General features: G+C 41.8%; 1 protein-coding gene across 1 annotated transcript in view; it reads left to right on the top strand.

The window, feature by feature from the left end:
• LOC145268860 (sodium- and chloride-dependent glycine transporter 2-like) overlaps positions 1-18,874 on the top strand; it is a 278,471-nt gene that overhangs the window by 124,262 nt on the left and 135,335 nt on the right. Inside the window, exon 5 of the mRNA XM_080124568.1 lies at positions 17,756-17,928. Coding sequence (XP_079980694.1) covers positions 17,756-17,928 — 173 coding nt within the window. The remainder of the gene's footprint in view (positions 1-17,755; positions 17,929-18,874) is intronic.

Here is an 18,874-nt window from a genome sequence, read left to right as displayed (position 1 = left end):
CAATACGACGAATGACATTCTGTGACTCCATCTTGTCTAGTTCAGCCTTGATCTTCTCCCGCATGGCTATTGGCGTTCTTGGTGCGTCTATGTGGCATGGAGTGTTAGGGTTGACAGTGAGCTTGTGTGTTTTCTTGAACTCGCCAATGTGGTCGAATCTGTCGGGGTATAAACGCATCAGATCATCTATGCTGTTGATAGGTTGTTGCTGAACAGATATGGCACAGTTCATTGTCACAACGTTGAAGGCTACAGATGTTGGCAGGCCCAGTATAGCTGGTCCTGGAGTGTTGACCACATAAAATTGAGTGTTGAGCCATGAAGAGTCCTTGTATTTGCACCTGATGTTTGTGGTGCCATGGCATTTTATTTCAGTGTTGTTGTATGCTGTCAGTACGCATTTCGTTGGGTTTAGTGATCCAGGTATTGGGTTTCCGTCTTCGTTTATGGCGGAGGGGCACATACTGCGGAATATGCGTAAAGGTAGTGTGTTTGCCTGTGCACCCGTGTCTACCTTCAGTTTGAGGCTGTGCATACCTGGGTGGTCTGTCAATATAACGTTGATATTGACAAACGCTTCATTTTGTGTTGTTTTTTGTTTGTGCAGTGGATGTTCACTGTTAATAGTGCTGAATGTGAGGTGCTCCATCGCCGCATGTAGTTTTGTTGTGGCTCGGTCGTCATGTTAAGCAACGCTGTCGACTTTTCGGCCTGTTCCATGTTGTCTGTGCCTTGGCTGGCTGCGGCTTTTGTGCCAGGGTTTTTCTTGTTTCCTGGGTCTGAGTCTCGCTGAGAAGCACAATTTGGCCCAATGGCCCATTTTCTCGCAGGAGCTGCATATGTCGTTCTTGGCAGGGCAATGCTCCTTGCCAAAACGGTGGTCCCGTCCACAATTTTTACACAAGTTGCTGGTATTTCTGTTGCCTTCCTGGCGTTCGCGACCACCACGATTTATGGTGTCTATCTGTGACAGGCCATGTAGTTGGTGTATTTTGTTTATATACACGGCTGAAGCCTCATATGTGCGTGCTAATTTCACAGCCTCTTCTATTGTGTAGCCCTTCGGCTTGTTCAACAGTTCTTTTTGTAAGTCCGGTATGGGCGTGTTGACTATCAGTATTTCTACTAAACGTTCGTTCATTTCATGGGCTGTGAAATCGCATTTCTTTGCCTGTAAGCGACACCTGTTTAGAAATATGTCTGTCGTCTTGGTAGGTTTTTGTTGCTATCTACTGAGTTCGAGCCTACATATACGGTGGTTGGTTGCCGGTTCCAGCTGCTCCAAAAATGCGTTGAAAATTTTGTTGGCGTCTCTCCGGTCTTCGTTTGACATAGACCAACTGTTGTATCTACGAATTCCTTCCTCGCCAGTTGCGAGTAGAATGATAGGCACTTTCTCTTCTTCTTTAGTTCCCTTCGCTGTGAAATAAAGTTCCAAACGTTGTTGGAATATCTTGAATGACTCTGCAGTGTTAGGCGAGTCCCAGTCGAGAATGGGAACTGGTATCGATATATTAGCCATAGTAGTAGTAGTGTTGTTGCGAGCTTCAACGAGTGTGTGTGTGTGTGTTTTACGAAGTTTTGGTTCGAAAAGAAAAGAGAAAAAAAAAATATAATGTCTTACTTTTATCGTTGTTTTATTTTATTTTTCCCTTTATCTCGCCGCTGTCACCATGTCACGCTGTGTTAGCTCGTGTTGTGTGGTTGGTTAATAGAGAGAAACGAAAAGACGCGTGTTGTTAGTTTTAAATATAAAACATGGAGGCCTTTATTTCCAGTGCACATGCGTGGTTGTTACAAAACAAGGATTGTCATGAAACAAAATGATAACGTTGTTACAAAACTAGGATTGTAACGAAACGAAACGATAACATCGTTACAGAATCATCATCCACCATGTCATCCCATCCTTTGGTTACTGCAGTTACTCGTCTTTTTAACACTCCTGTTGCCGATCGGAGCCATCATTTGCATATCGGGTGATCACATTGCAGCCATATAAAGAGATAAGGCGACCATTTTTGTTTCTTTCTTCTTGATTCATTTCATTCCACAACCGACCCATTGAATTATGCACACGTGCTAGTTAGGTAAGTCACATGTTTCCCTACATGTATTAGCCAAATCGTGAACAAACGACTTTATTTCATTAGATATAAATAAAATAAAACATCCATCTCTTTATATCATATATATATTATATCTGATATATATATATATATCTGATATATATATATATATATATATATATATATATATATATATATATACTGACTTATCTCTTCATAGTCTTCTGAAAGAAACATTGTATTTTTAATCGATTTTAGTATTTAATTCTACTCACTATTTTTTCATAACTTTAGCAATAATCACCGGTATTCATTTTTTTCAAGTAGTTTGATTGGCTAATGTCGATGCGTTTTTTTATTCCTTGGCTTTTTAAGTAAACTTAAACAAACTTCGATGAATAAGACAACTATTAGTTAGGTTAATATTATTAATTTTCTATAGCCATAACATAAATATTAAAAACAGCAGTGTCTTCATGAAAAAGTTGCTTTAACTCATTATAAAGTAGTAGCGTTCCTGTGTCTGTGTGTTTCTGTGTGTACCACTCTCCTACAGCCACTGCACTGGACTGATCATGACCAAACTTAGCTAAGGATGGTGCACACCATTTTTCGGGGTTAAGGTCAAAGGTCAAGGTCATAGACTGTATATATATACTCTCCTACAGCCCACACCACTTGACCGAACATGACTGAACCTGACAGAGTAATGGTCTCTGACCTAGGGATGGTGCACACCATTTTTCAAGGTCAAGGACAAAGGTTAAGGTCATATTTGGCGTGGATCTTCATAAACTCTCTCACCTAGGGATGGTGCACACCAAGTTAGGGTCACTACAATTTCGGGGGGGGGGGACACCATGGCACCGGCCAACTTCTTTGTGAATTTGAATCAGATCACCTTCCTTCACCCCCATCTCAATAACAAATCTTGATGACATGTGGCAATATAATGGTCCCAAACATAGGCCAAAATTTATTGTACTGTATCTCATAAATTTGACCTTCTGTACTGAGTATGCATGAAAACGCACAAGCGTATGAGTTGGGCCTATCTGCGGTGAAAAGCGAGTCAGAGACCTTTCGATAACAAATCAAGTCCACTTATGAACTACACCCATCTTACTCCAAAGCGACGATTTGGTTTCACCCAACGGCTATGAAAAGAACAAGCCAATAAGTGATTTGTGGGTTTTGAAATACACTTCTTTAATAACATGTCTTGTGTTATTGGATTTTTATATCGTGGCATGTTGATTCAGCGAGATTGTTTGGTTTTGCTTGGGAACATGTGTGTCAATTTAACGATATATGTTCATGGCGTGGCATCTCAATTCAGCGGTGGTATTCAGAATTGTGTGGACGAATTTGTTAAGGACTGTGCCATCATATGTGAAAACAAATGTATACATTTTTCTTCTGAAGCTCTCTCCCTCATGTAGCGACAAGCTATTTCGGCTATCATGGCCTTCAACTCGAAGCTCTTACCTGTAGTTGATGGCAGTGAACCTGGACAGTCAGTAGTGGAGTGGTTGGAGAAAGCTGAACTAATATGTCAGCTGAGTGGGGCGAAGCACATCGAGTGCATCATTCCGATGTGCTTGTCAGGCAGCGCATATACTGTGTACCAGCAATTAAGTGACAAAAAGCAGGCCGACTGTACAAAGAAAACTCTGTACACAGCGTTTGCTTTGGATCCTTTCGCTGCATAGAAGCAGTGTGCAGCACGCCGCCTCCAACCAGGTGAAACAGTCAATGTATTTTTGGCAGAACTATGCAGGCTTGCAGTCCTGTTTGATGGACGGCATATCGGATAAATGCCTTCAATGTGCATTCATTGCTGGATTGCTGGAGCATGCGGAAGACTTATTATGAGATGGAAAACCTAGATCTATGCACGGGAGTTCCACAGCAAGCTGCATTAGCCGCACAGTCAACACAAATTACACTTTAGGAGACAGACACTTCACGGCGGTGTTACAAGTGTAATGGACTCGATCATAGGGTAAGCGATTGTCTACTGGATAGTGCGAGGGGAAGAGATGTTAGTGTCAAGCATCGACAATCTCTCACGTGTTACCGATGTAAGTGGCAAGGGCACATTGCCAATCTCATCTCCCAAACTGGTGTAAGTGGCGCATTGCTGGTTATCACTGTTCACATCAATGGACTATCACGTACAGCTTTAGTGGATACTGGATGCACACAGTCACTGGTCCACAAGTTGTATTGCAAGGAATGGACGAGGAAAGTAACCCTGGTGCTCACAGCAGATGGAAGCACACTTAGCTGTTATGGAATAGGAGTGGTGCAAGTGAACCTTGGTGTAACGTGGAGCATTAGCATAGGAGTCTTAGTTGTGGATGGATACTTGCTGGGATTTTATTTATTGCTTGAGCTGGATGCAATCAAGTGACTGGGAGGAGTAGCTGTATCTAGTGAAGGTGAGGTGACCATTCCACATTTCAGCAAGACCAATTTCGCTGCTATCAGCATCATCGAGCCTGACTTCTCCACAGAGTATGAACAGAAAACTAGGAAGTGGACCACATCATGGAAATGGGCTGGCGACCAACCTCCACTTACATTGAGTAATAGACTTGCAGAGTATCCAGCCCCAACACCAGTTTATGAGGAATATGATCGTGAACTGCAGATGTGGATGTTGTGCAGGAGAACAAACAGAAAGTGTGGCCCATTATGGATTACTAAATGGATGGCTAAATAAGTATATGGACGTTCATACGGCCAACGCAGATATTTGCTTACAAAAATTGAGGGAATAGCGGCAACAGGAACCAAACGTTGCAATGTTAGATCTATGCTGAACCTATTTGCAGATACATGTTGATAAATCTCTGTGGCCATTCCAAACAATAGAGATCAAGTGACAGCAATATTGTCTCACCGGCCTCAGATTTGGGCTTAACGTTGCCCCTTTAATAATGCGGGCAATTGTCAATACCGTCCTCAGCCAGTATAAGACTGTAAACACGGTTACATCTTTGTATATTGACAACATTTTTGTGAATGAAACTATGTGTCAAGCAACATTTAGAGAAGCTTGGTCTGAAAAGCAAGACACTAGAACAGCTGAAACTGGGTTCACGCATATTGGGATTACATGTCCAGGAGGAGCACGGAAAATTGATATGGCGACGTGGAAGTGACCTTCCAGCAGTGTCCGATAAACTTACTCGCCGAATTGTATTTTCAGTGTGTGGGGAACTGACTGGTCATTTCCTGGTGTGTGGCTGGTTACGCATTGCCACAGCATTTGTAAAACGAAGAGCAAATATGATGAAGTGAGAGACCCTATTCTAGCATGGATGATCAAAGACATTTGTTTGAGAGCAGCTCAGGAAGATCCAGGTGACTGGTGTGTCTGTGGATAAGATGTTACAGTGTGGGTGGACACTAGTTCCATTGCTACAGGCGTGGTTGTGGAAAGCAATGGTTCGGTGGCAGAGGACGCAAGCTGGCTTCGAGCAGTGCATGAAGAAAAACACATAAATTTAGCTGTGCTGTGAGGCGTCAACCTTGCATTACAGTGGAAAGCCGAAACCATACATCTATGAACGGACTTTGCCTGAGTATATCGGTGGATAACTGACACCTTGTCCAGACAGATGAGAGTGCACATCAAAGCAGCTTTGGAAATCTTAATTAGGCATTACATGTCCACGTTCTGAGATTTGGTCTCGGTATATGCACTAACAATCGATGTAGGGCTCGTTAAGTCTCGCGATTACAGAGTTAACCAACTTAAGTGCCACAGCGGTGGTTAAATCAGATCCATAAAGCGACAGGACCCAGAGAACTTGTGTGTGCTGTGGCCGCTGAACATGAACACATGTCTCAGATACAGACAATTCATCGATCTAGTGGACATCCCGGTGTGAAAAGGACATGGTACTTTGTTACGTTAGCAAATCCACTAATAACTGAAACTAAAGTGCGGTCGGTGGTTGAGGATTGTAAAGAATGCAAGTCCATAAATTCTGCTAGTATCATTAAGCAGTTGCAAAATATATTCTGTGAAAGGGGGCCGCCAACTGAATTGCTTACAGATAATGGTGCAGCATTTTGTGGAAAGACATTTGCTGACTTTACACAGATGTGGGGTGTGCACATTTGATTTTGGTGTGCCCACTTACCCTCCAGAACCAGAGTAATCAAGAGGTCTCATAGCACAATAAAGCACATTGCGGCAAGAACAAAGTGCATGATCTCAGAAGCAGTGTATTGGCACAACGTCACGCCTAAGGATGACAAGACGGCCATGACGGCACCTGCGAATGTGCTATGCAATTATAAGATCTGTGTCAAGGGTATCGATAAAGTTATGATGCCCGACACCACAGTTGCTAATCCATACAAGGAGGGAGATGCGGTTTGGGTGAAGAATCCATGGGGAAGATGCACGATGCAGTTCGGCACAGGAGCAGTGACAAAAATAAATAGCCAACACTCGATGTCTGTAGATGGAACACCACGTCACATAAAGGATGTGCGCCCAGCATGCCTATGTGATTGCGTAATCAGTGACAAACTCACCTCATCAGATAACGAAGCCCCACTGCTGTACGAAAAACCAGATGAAGAAAGCTCCCCAGAAGATGACACACCCAATGAGCAGGAGGAGTTTAATGATGCGGTAGATGCAGGCACCACTGAGGAAGCTCCTGAGCCTTTACCCTTAAGGCGAAGTACCAGGAGGAAACGGCCTGCCCAGCATTGTCATTTGTGTGATCTCGAGATCAGGGAGGAGTATGCCGAACATGTGCGAAAGCACACAAGCGTATGAGTTGGGTCTACTTGCAGTGAAAAGCGAACCAGAGACGTTTCGATTACAAATCAAGTTCACTAACGAACTACACTCATCTTACTCCAAAGTGACAATTTGGTTTTGCCCAACGGCTATGAAAAGAACGATAAGTGATTTGTGGGTTTTGAAATACACTTCTTTACTTACATGTCTCGTGTTATTGGACTTTCGTATCATGGCGTATTGATTCGGAGAGAGTGTTTGGTTTTGCTTAGGAACGTGTGTGTCGATTCAACGGTATTTGTTCGTGGCGTGGCATCTCGATTCGGTGGTGGTATTTACAATTGCGCGGATGAATTTATTAAGGACTGTGCCATCACATGTGAAAACAAATATATATATATATATATATATATATATATATATATATATACATTTTTTTTCTGTTTTTTTTTCTGACGCTTTCTCCCTCGTGTAGTGACACCTTCCAAAATAAGGCTGCCATAAACAATGTAACAGATCATTAAGGATCCTTTTTTCTTGAGATACATATAATTGTTTTGAAAAATTTAAGATAATATTTTCGCCTTTCAGATACACACTAAAGATGCCACCCTAACGAAATAGAAACGAAAAAGATTGGCAAGATTAGAAACTAATAAACTAAGAGTTGCTGCAATTCGCTCCAATGAAAACACTTCACATAGAGAAAGACGTCTGGAGCTCAACAGAATACGTGAAAGAGAAAGGAGAGAAAGATTTACAAATTTGGAAAAAGCAACTCAACGTGAAGTTGACAGAACTAGACATGCTGCAAGGCGATTAAATTCATTACAAGAAAATTTTTTAAAAAGGCAGAGATGGACGGTAAAGGGAAGCAATACGACGAGCAAAAAGATGTACACAAGGCAAGATGAAGATGAAACAAATGATAAACAAAAAAGAAGACATTAATGAGGTGGATTGAGAGAAGCTCAAAAACGAGAGAATCAGAAACCGAACGGAATCTTTCACCTATCCCTGGGGCATGATCGAGAAGAAAGGCCATCAACTCCCCATATTTCCTCCTATAACACAGAACAAGCTAGGTAACATACAAATATCCGTGCATGAGGTCGCCAAGCTAATAAAGAACCTAGATTCCAGTAAAGCAACTGGCCCTGATGGCATCCCAATTATAGTGTTAAAAAAGCTTCAACCAGAACTTGCTCCCATACTTACGAAACTATTTAAGCGCTGCCTTAAGGAGAAGTGCTTTCCGACTCGCTGGAAGACCTCATCAGTTTGCCCTGTATTTAAGAATTCAGATGATAAGTCATCTCCCTCTCAGTACAGACCTATAAGTCTCCTGTGTGTTATGAGTAAGTTGCTGGAATCCATATTAAATAGAGAAATAGTCAACCACCTCAGCAGGAATAACCTTCTTAGTGACACACAATATGGTTTCCGCTCTGCAAGATCTACCGCAGATGTGCTGACGGTTATATCCCACAGGATTAGTGAATCTCTTGACAAAGGCTTCCTTTCTAGGGCAATTGCTCTTGACATATCAAAGGCCTTCGACAAGGTATGGCATAAGGGTCCACTTCACAAGATTTCCAGCTACGGTATAACTGGAAATGTTTTCTCAATCATTAAATCATTTCTCTCCGATAGGCTCATAAGAGTAGTGGTAGATGGACAAAAATCGGAGGCCTGCAATATAATGCTGGAATCCCTCAGGGGTCAATCCTGGGCCCAACTCTCTTCCTGATCTACATCAATGACCTCCCTAAACACATACTTAAATCATTCGTTGACATCTATGCTGATGACACGACCATCTACAGCAACACATCAAAGGCTGTAAATAACAAAGTTCTCTCTGATTCTCTCTCCTCTGATCTCGAGCGCGTGGTTCAGTGGGGGAAGATGTGGCTGGTTACTTTAATGCATCCAAAACCAAACTCCTATCCTTACATCATCAACGCTCTGATCCCCAGCTGGCATCAATTGTGATGGATGGCTCTCGTCTGGGTGAGGCCATGTGTTTTGACAAGCTTCTGGGTTTGACCTTTACTCCTGATCTGAAATGGAACACGTGCATCAAGTCTGTTGCCAAGGTCGCTGGAAAGATGGTGGGATCCTTCTACCGCTCCAGAAGATATCTCACTACTGATGCAATTCTCTATCTATATAAAAGCCAAGTATGTCAAAGGATAGAATACTGTTGCCATATCTGGGCAGGAGCTGCTAAAAACAGCCTATCCTGCCTTGACAGAGTTCAAAATAGACTTTGTGGCTTAGTGGGGATGCCTTTTTCTCTACCCTGCAACCTCTCTCCCACAGAAGAGACGTTGCAAGCCTATCCTTGTTTTATCGTTATTTCCATGGTAGGTGCTCGTCTGAACTCTGGTCTCCCCCCGCCAATCTTTCACGAAAAACACCCGTCTAGCTGAATCCACTGTGAAAAATTTTCACCACTCTATATCTGTGCCTAAATCAAAACGCGGATTCCATGAACAAAGCTTCTTTCTTAGAACTGCACGCCTGCGGAACTCTGTTCCGTCTGCCTGCTTCCCTCCGGATTACAACTTGGATGTTTTCAAGTCCAATGTTAACAAATTCCTAATAAACCGCCCCCTTCATCAAATCTCCACACTAACGTAATGTACTTGCAATAACCCTTATCCCTGAGTGGCTTCCGGGCCTTGATAAGTGGTGATCACTGTGTAAAAAAAAAAAAAAAAAGAAGCTGTAAGGAAAGAGAGCATGACTTCAGGCGGGAGCAACAAACCTTGAGAGCTGACAATCATGGCAACTTGAGGGATTCAATTGTTAGGGAGAATAGATTGGTTAACGTGTAGTCCTTCCAGCAACTTACACAGGACGTCCTCGATATATGTTTGAGTGCCAAAGTGATGTCATGGCTTATGTTTGGCGAATGAGCTGAGCCAACCTCTTCATCACTTTCATAACAAATCCAAAGTGGGCAGAAATTACAGAAAATTTTCTTTCAAGTTCAAAAAACCCAGAATCGTCTGGATATTGTTGCCAGAGTATTTAGACAGAAGCTACAAAAGCTAATGGAATTTATTAAAAAAGGGGGATTTGGCAGGTTGAAGGTTTTCCTGTACAACATTGAATACCAAAAGAGAGGACTGTCATATGCACACATTCTCACCTAGCAGGCCCCCAGAGGACAAAGTCTTACAAGAACGAATGGATCACTGCATATTTACTGAGATTTCTGACAAAGAGGAAAATCCTGACCTTCACTCCAAAGTGATGGCACATATGATGCATGGATCTTACGGACCATTGAATCCAAGTTGCACATGTATGACCGACAACAAATTCTCCAAAAAGTACCCTAAAAATTTCTTCAATGTACCTAGCAAGGTCAAGACTCTTATCTCAAGTACAGGCAAAGAAACCAGAAGATGGAGGCCAGACTGGTACATAAGAATGAAGAAAAATGGTCTGTATGTTCATAAACAAATCATAAACCAGTGGATTGTTCCCTACAAGTCAACGCTCATATTAATGTAAAAATTTGCAGCTCCATCCAAAGCATGTTGTTAGTGAGTTGTGGAAGTTGAGTTTTGAATGGGATGAAGTGAACTTCGATCCAAATGGGCAGCCATTGCTCACAAATTGTCAGAACTTAATTTTGTTACTTTCCCCAAGAAAAACCCTTGATGATGGAAAGGAGGCCGTCTTATTTCTATTCTGTGATCCCTCCAAAAAAGCATATCGGTTTGCGGTGTATGCAATCTAGAGGAAGAATTTTTTTTTTGTGGAGAAATGCGTGACTTACCTGGATAGACCACGTGCGGGTCGGTCACCAAAAATAAATAAAAAGAAAGAAAAGAAATGGTCAAGACTCTTATTTATAGAGTAGTGATCACGTGAGTTAGAAGAATATGCAAATAGAGGTGAACGATTTTGCGATATAAAAAGCCTGTGTTGTTAAGAGGGAGGGGAGACTGTTGGCAGAAGTCAGTGCTGTCAGACGTGCTTTAGAGTTTTGTTTTGTTATTATATGCTGTGTTCGATTGTTGGGAGAGAGAAAAGAGAAGAGGAGGAACCAAGAAGACATTCTGCAGATACTTGACTTTGTGTTGGTTTTAAGCTATCTCGGCGCTTGGTGTGCGGTTACTAACAATGGACAGATTCGACATTCGCTTAATACCCGAGTTCGACGGATCTACCACTGGACCGGCTGTCGTTGAATGGATTGAAAAGGCAGAGAAAATCTGTAAACTGTGCAAAATTAAAGAACCAGCCACAGTTATCCCTTTGAGGCTAACCGGAGGGGCCTATGCAGTCTACCAACAACTCGGGGATGTACCAGACTGGGATGAAATCAAGCAGAGCCTGTATACAGCGTTTGGTACAGATCCATTTGTTGCATGGCAACAGTTCACGAGCCGGACACTTCAACCCAAGGAAACAGTCGACGTGTACCTAGCCGACCTGCGAAAATTATCTGTACCGTTTGGTGGGGTCAACGATAAAATATTAAGCTGTGCTTTTTTGGTAGGCCTACCCGAGGAGGTCAGTAAACTGTTGCGGGCATCATCAAGAATCGATGAATTGTCAACTGATGAGTTATTGGCCCGAGCTCGAAACATCTGTAAGGAACAGGAACCAATTGCAGCAGCAGCTCGTTTTCGACATGGAGGCAATGTGGACTCTCTTCCAGATAGTAATAAGCATGCCACCCCAGTGTGCTATAAATGTGGGGAGGCCAATCATTTTGCTAAAGAGTGCCGGAGTGATAGGAGAGGTGTATATCCACAATCAAAGAGACCAGTGCAATGCTATCGCTGCAATAAGTTTGGGCACATATCTCGCAACTGTTCGGGAAACGAAGTTGGGGGCAAGGTACTATCGCTACCCTTGCCCCCTGCCAACCAATAAACACAGGATTGCCTGTCATTAGCGTTAAACTTGATGATGTGCAGTGTTCAGCACTTATAGACACGGGGTGTTCCCGGTCTATAGTTAGTGCCCATTGCTGTCCGGTGTGGCGGAGGAACCCAGTTGGCGTTATGACCATCAATGGCTTATCACGGGTATGTTGTGGTGAAGGGACAGTCACAATCTGCACTGAGAAGGGTGACACAGCTAAAGTTGACGTTCTGGTGATGCAGGAGAAACCCCTTGGCTACGACATGTTGCTTGGAATTGATGCAATACAAGCACTAGGAGGCGTTACAATCACAGCAGCTAGAGGTATCAGGCTTGGAGAAGGGAAAGACGTCTGTGCAGCCATGTCGATTGAAGAAAAGGACTTCTGTGCTACATTTGATGACAGCGAAAGGGTGTGGACTGCAAAGTGGAAATGGGCCATGGGCCAGGAACCAGATCGGCTGTGCAACACGATTCCAGAGTATGCAGTTTCTACCAAGAATAGGGCCGCATATGAAGAAGAACTTCAGATGTGGATTGACAACGGTTGGTTAATACCATACCCACAGGAACGTCTGGGACCACCCAAGGGATTAATTCCGCTCATGGCTGTTGAACAACCTACCAAAGAAAAAATTCGTCCCGTAATGGATTACCGAGAGTTGAATCGGCATGTTGATGCGTTTACCGGAAACGCAGATGTGTGCGCTGCTAAACTGAGAGAGTGGCGTCAAAAAGGGAGCAATGTAGCACTTCTGGATCTAAAGAGGGCCTACCTGCAGATACGTGTCCATGAGTCATTATGGCCGTTTCAGACAGTACTACTCAAGGGAAAACTATATTGTTTGACACGTTTGGGTTTTGGCCTAAACGTAGCACCCTTGATTATGACAACCATTATTAAAACTGTTTTGATGCAGGATGAGACCACAGCAAAAGCTGCTTCAGCCTACATAGATGACATCTATGTTAATGAGGACATAATGTCTGCGGATGCAGTTCGAATAAAACTGAAAGCGTTTGGGTTAATAAGCAAAGACCCTAAGCGCCTAAAGGATGGAGTGCCCGTGCTAGGCCTCGAGGTCTGGGAGGAGGGCAATACGTTGCGATGGAAACGAGGGAGCCCACTTCCAAAGTTACCCAATGTATTAACAAGACGTACTGTGTTTTCTATCTGTGGTAAATTGGTAGGACATCTACCTGTCTGTGGATGGCTCCGATCGGCAACAGGAGTGGTGAAAAGACGAGTGACTACAGTAACAAAAGGATGGGACGATGTTGCGGATGATGATTCTCTCCAACAAATGATGGCTGAAATGTTGTCCAGAGTGCATAGGAATGACCCTGCCCGGGGTGAGTGGCAAGTGTCTGGAAACGAACTAAATGCATGGGTTGACGCAAGTTCGTTGGCTACAGGTGTCGTGTTGGAGCAACTAGGTGTTGTTGTGGAAGATGCATGCTGGCTTCGTCCGAAAAATGATGCCCAACATATAAATTTGGCAGAACTTGATGCCACGTTAAAAGGTCTTAATCTCGCATTGCAATGGCAGACTAATGTTGTGCATCTCCACACTGACTCATTGTGTGTTTACCATTGGTTAACCGACACCTTGACTGGAAAGGCTCGAGTTAAGACTAGAGCTGCAAGTGAAATGCTAGTACGAAGGAGACTAGCAATAATTAAGCGTCTAGTTGACGAATACAGCTTGCAGGTAGACATTACGTTAGTCTCGTCGATGCAGAATTTGGCTGATAGCTTGACTCGAGTACCAAAGAGGTGGATCGATGCAATGAGGCAGGGATCCGATCTTCAACAACAAACATGCGCGACTGTAACGGATCAATTAACACCTGACCAGATCCGTATGATACACCAGCAGATTGGACATCCTGGAATTCAGAGGACTGCATATTTTGTCCGAAGAGTATGCCCTGCAACTACAAAAGCATCAGTGAAAGCAGCCATACGTTCGTGTGAAGAGTGTCAGAGAATTGATCCGGCACCATCCCAATGGCAAAAAGGGAAGCTCGAGGTGGAGGGCAACTGGCAGCGAGTAGGGATGGACATAACACATTATGGGGGCAAACATTTTTTGACCATGACGGATTGTGGCCCGACGCGTTTCACAATATGGCGCCTGTTGACACGACAGGATGCAGCCAGCATTATACAACAGTTGAGAGCCGTCTTTTTTGAACGTGGTGCCCCGATTGAAATTCTGACTGATAATGCCGCCACATTTCGATGTCAAGAATTTCAGAAATTCGTGCACGAATGGGGGATTAAAATGCATTATCGGTGTGCATATTATCCCGAGGGTAATGGTATAGCAGAACGGTGTCACCGCACCATCAAAAGAATTGCAGCCAGGACGCAGTGCTCTATTCCAGAAGCTGTGTACTGGTATAATATAACACCCAAGGACAATGCAACACCAGCAACTGCACCAGCCAATGGGATTTACCAATATGAACAGCGTGTGAAAGGAGTTGATGCCATACCATCAGTGGTGAGTGTTGTCAATACACCATATCAGGTGGGAGACCTTGTTTGGATAAAACCCCCAAATGCTGGGTGCACTACGAAATTTTTCCGGGGAAAAATAGATGAAATCATAAGTCCTCAGACCATGTTGATTGGTGGCATACCACGTCACGTAAAAGATATCCGCCCTTGTTATACCTCTTCTGATTCTGAGGACGATGAGGAGGATCACACACCGTTCAGAGATGATCCTGATCACTTACTGCCCCTTCAGGTGAGCATAGAAACACCACCAACAGAACCAGATGAGGGAATGATGGGACATACTGATGACAATAGTGAGGAGAGCGATGGACACAAGGAAGTAATGCCTCATCGAAATACTCGACAGAGACGAATACTGCCCACCCCCCGTGATTGCGAAACCCAGCGAGAAGGGATGATGGAGCATACCGAGGAGATGACGCCTCCGATTCTTCGGAGAAGTACCCGACAAAGACGGATACTGCCCCCCTGCCCTGATTGTGAGACACCGCCTATGGAACCACGAGACGGGATAATGGAACAGACTGGTAGTAATGATGGTGGTAATGAAGAAAACAGCAATGAGGAAGTGCTTCTTCGAAGGAGTACCCGCCAACGACGATTGCCCGCATGTCCTGTTTGTGATCATGAGATCAGGGGGGAGTGTGGAGAAATGCGTGACTTACCTGGATAGACCACGTGCGGGTCGGTCACCAAAAATAAATAAAAAGAAAGAAAAGAAATGGTCAAGACTCTTATTTATAGAGTAGTGATCATGTGAGTTAGAAGAATATGCAAATAGAGGTGAACGATTTTGCGATATAAAAAGCCTGTGTTGTTAAGAGGGAGGGGAGACTGTTGGCAGAAGTCAGTGCTGTCAGACGTGCTTTAGAGTTTTGTTTTGTTATTATATGCTGTGTTCGATTGTTGGGAGAGAGAAAAGAGAAGAGGAGGAACCAAGAAGACATTCTGCAGATACTTGACTTTGTGTTGGTTTTATTTTTTTCCAAAGCAAAAGTGGCAACCCTTAAGTGAAATATTTACCCAGTTTAGAACTATTGTCAGCCTTCTTACATTGTTGAAAGCCTATTTAAATGTAAGTTTCGAGAAACTATTTATTGCAGTTGCTTTGGAAATAGTTTTTGTCTTGGTTAATTGCGAAACAGACTAATAGCAGGAATGTTTTTGCTACAAATAGACTGAAGGACATTGGTCAATGGAGGCTTAACCAATGACTGAATTTGGTGTAGCCATTCAATTTAAATATGTACCGACTGTACAGAACCCTGCTGACCTTATGACCAGAGGCATTCTTACCTCTAAACTGAAGGCGAATTTTGAATATTGAATCCCTGGACCATCTTGGATGAAGAACCAACCGACTTCTTGGCCTGAAAATGCTTTGAATTAAGTATAAAAATAAAAGAATTGTATCCTCAATGGTTTCTGCTATCTCTCACAACCAGAAGGAGCCAGTTGTACAATATGACAAAGATTCATTATTGTCCAAATTGTTAAATGTTATAGCATGTGTGGTCAAGTTTATTGATAAGTTGGTACGCATTTTCAGGCTAAATAATTCATCGATAAACTGCAAGCAATCGTTTTATTCATTTTTTTATTAATAAGGCTGAAATTTTATCTTAATACAACTGAATACACTTGTTTTGATTCCTTAATATTGAATGAAATACTATTTTCATTTAACATTTAAAGTGGATTTAGTCTGATTTTTGTAAATCAGACTAAATTCGCTTTATGACTAACTTATTAATAATTTAAATATTGTTTTTTAAATTTTTGTATTATAAGCAACTTTTTATTATTTTATCATATTATTTTTTTTAATTTTGTATTATGAGCAACTTTTTATGATTTTATTAAATTATTTTTTTAAATGTTTGTATTACGAGACACTTTTTTATTTTATTATATTATTTTTATTTTATAAAATTTTTTTTTTTTTTTTACATGGTGGACACCACTTATCAAGGCCTGGAAGCCACTCAGGGATAAGTACAGTACGTTAGTGTAGAGATTTATTGAAGTGTTTACTTGAGGTGGCGGTTCATTAGGAATTTGTTTATGTTGGACTTGAAGACATCCAGGTTGTAGTCAGGTGGGAAGCAGGCAGACGGAACAGAGTTCCACAGGCGTGCAGTTCTAAGAAAGAAGCTTTGTTCATGGAATCTACGTTTTCATTTAGGCACAGATAAAGAGTGGGGAAAATTTTTGACAGTGGATTCAGCTAGATGGGTGTTTTTCGTGAAAGATTGGCGAGGGGGGGGGCAGAGATTGGAATTCAGACGAGCACCTGCCATGGAAATAACAATAAAACAAGGATATGCTCGCAACGTCTCTTCTGTGGGAGAGAGGTTGCAGGGAAGAGAAAAGGGCATCCCCTACTAAGTCACAAAGTCTATTTTGTACTCTGTCAAGGCAGGATAGGCTGTTTTTATGGCAGCAGTATTCCATCCTTGAACGTACTTGGCTTTTATATAGATAGAGAATTGCATCAGTAGTGAGATATCTTCTGGAGCGGTAGAAGGATCCCACCATCTTTCCAGCGACCTTGGCAACAGACTTGATGTACGTGTTCCATTTCAGATCAGGAGTAAAGGACAAACCCAGAAGCTTGTCAAAACATGGGGCTTCTCCTAGACGAGCGCCATCCATTTCAATTGATGCCAGATAGCGATCAGAGCATTGATTATGTAAAGATAGGAGTTTGATTTTAGATGCATTAAAAGTAACCAGCCACGTCTTCTCCCACTGAACCACGCGCTCAAGATCAGAGGAGAGAGAATCAGAGAGAACTTTGCCATTTACAGCCTTTGATGTGTTGCCGTAGATGGTTGTGTCATCAGCATAGATGTCAACGAATGATTTAAGTATGTGTTTAGGGAGGTCATTGATGTAGATCATGAAGAGAGTTGGGCCCAGGATTGACCCTTGAGGGACTCCAGCACATCTAAAAATAGACGTATATGTGGAGGTATGGGTGGCTGTATTTACGATGCACAGAGAAAGAACAGCCATCTTGCAATTTAAAAAATTAGAAGAATAAATTAGGTTGGCAAAGTGAGACACTGGAAAGTGAACTGCAGAGAATTAAAGGATGGATGATAAAAAGAAATGACGATGTATGTTTGCCATTAACAAAATAAAACACATTTAGTGTGAGGTTTACAATAATTAAAAGGGAGCGTGTATTCATGTATCTGCAGATTTATGTTGTTGAGAATTAGTTGTAATAGAAAAACTATGTTCAAGTAGAGTAGAGGTGGCCAACCGTTTCATTCCATACACCCGTATTTATTTTGATGCGCCACGTGAACATCCACTTCTTTTCTGTCTTTCAAAATGTGTCATGATATGAACATATTTTGAACTAATAATAACATATTATTTTTTAATTGTTATATTATGAGTAACTTGTAATTTTGTGTAATGGTAGCAGGCGATTTACAATCTGGTCAATCTTTAACAAATTGTATCTGTTTTATTTTCCAGTTTAATGACTACAACTGTGTATCTGAACGCACCGTATGCGTGGGTAACATGACCATCGACAAAGAGGGTTGCTTGTGCCCACCAACCAATGGAGTGTGGCAAGAACCAGGTTACAATATCACTTGCCTATCCCAAAATGACACTTATTACACTGCTTCGACCTTGTTTTTTGAGTAAGTACCTGTTGCCACTTTGAATTTCATTTCAACTCGAAAGTAGATAAATGTACATCTAGAAATACACATACATGTGGAGGTATGGGTGGCTGTATTTACGATGCACAGAGAAAGAACAGCCATCTTGCAATTTAAAAAATTAGAAGAATAAATTAGGTTGGCAAAGTGAGACACTGGAAAGTGATTCTGAATAACTGCAGAGAATTAAAGAATGGATGATAAAAAGAAATGACGATGTATTTTTGCCATTAACAAAATGAAACACATTTAGTGTGAGGTTTACAATAATTAAAAGGGAGCGTGTATTCATGTATCTGCAGATTTATGTTGTTGAGAATTAGTTGTAATAGAAAAACTATGTTCAAGTAGAGTAGAGGTGGCCAACCGTTTCATTCCATGAACCAGTATTTATTTTGATGCGCCACGTGAACATCCACTTCTTTTCTGTCTTTCAAAATGTGTCGTGATATGAACATATTTTGAACTAATAATAACATATTTATTTGAAAAATATATGCCTTGTGAATTTGTTGTATAACAAACATATAAAGATTGTCCAATTTATTAAAAAAAATTACAGATGCAGCATTTGTAAAGGAAAGAATTTTCAGTTCCTGTTGATCATTTTATTTTAGAAAACAATAATATTTCAGTACATGCTTAGCTTAAATCTGACATTTGACTCTGCTTTATTCTTTCCAAATTAGAAATATCAGGAGTAAAATTTGTAACTGAAAGCAACATACAATTTTTAAAGTTTTGGAATCTGAGAGAAATGTAATCTCACTTCATACGTGGCATGATAACAAGCTTAACAGCAATACACAATGTCATCATCATATTGTTGCATAAATATTTTAAAAAGGTTACAATGCTAGTTACTGGGTAACAATCCCGTGAGAAAAAAAAAGTATATTTTTAACTGCTGTAATGACAGATTGAT

Source organism: Euprymna scolopes, chromosome 4, assembly GCF_053919585.1.
Source record: "Euprymna scolopes isolate OS-2025 chromosome 4, ASM5391958v1, whole genome shotgun sequence".
Classification (NCBI taxonomy): Eukaryota; Metazoa; Mollusca; class Cephalopoda; order Sepiida; family Sepiolidae; genus Euprymna; species Euprymna scolopes.
The sequence above is the reverse complement of the archived record's forward strand: the minus strand, read 5'-3'. Positions and strand labels throughout refer to the sequence as shown.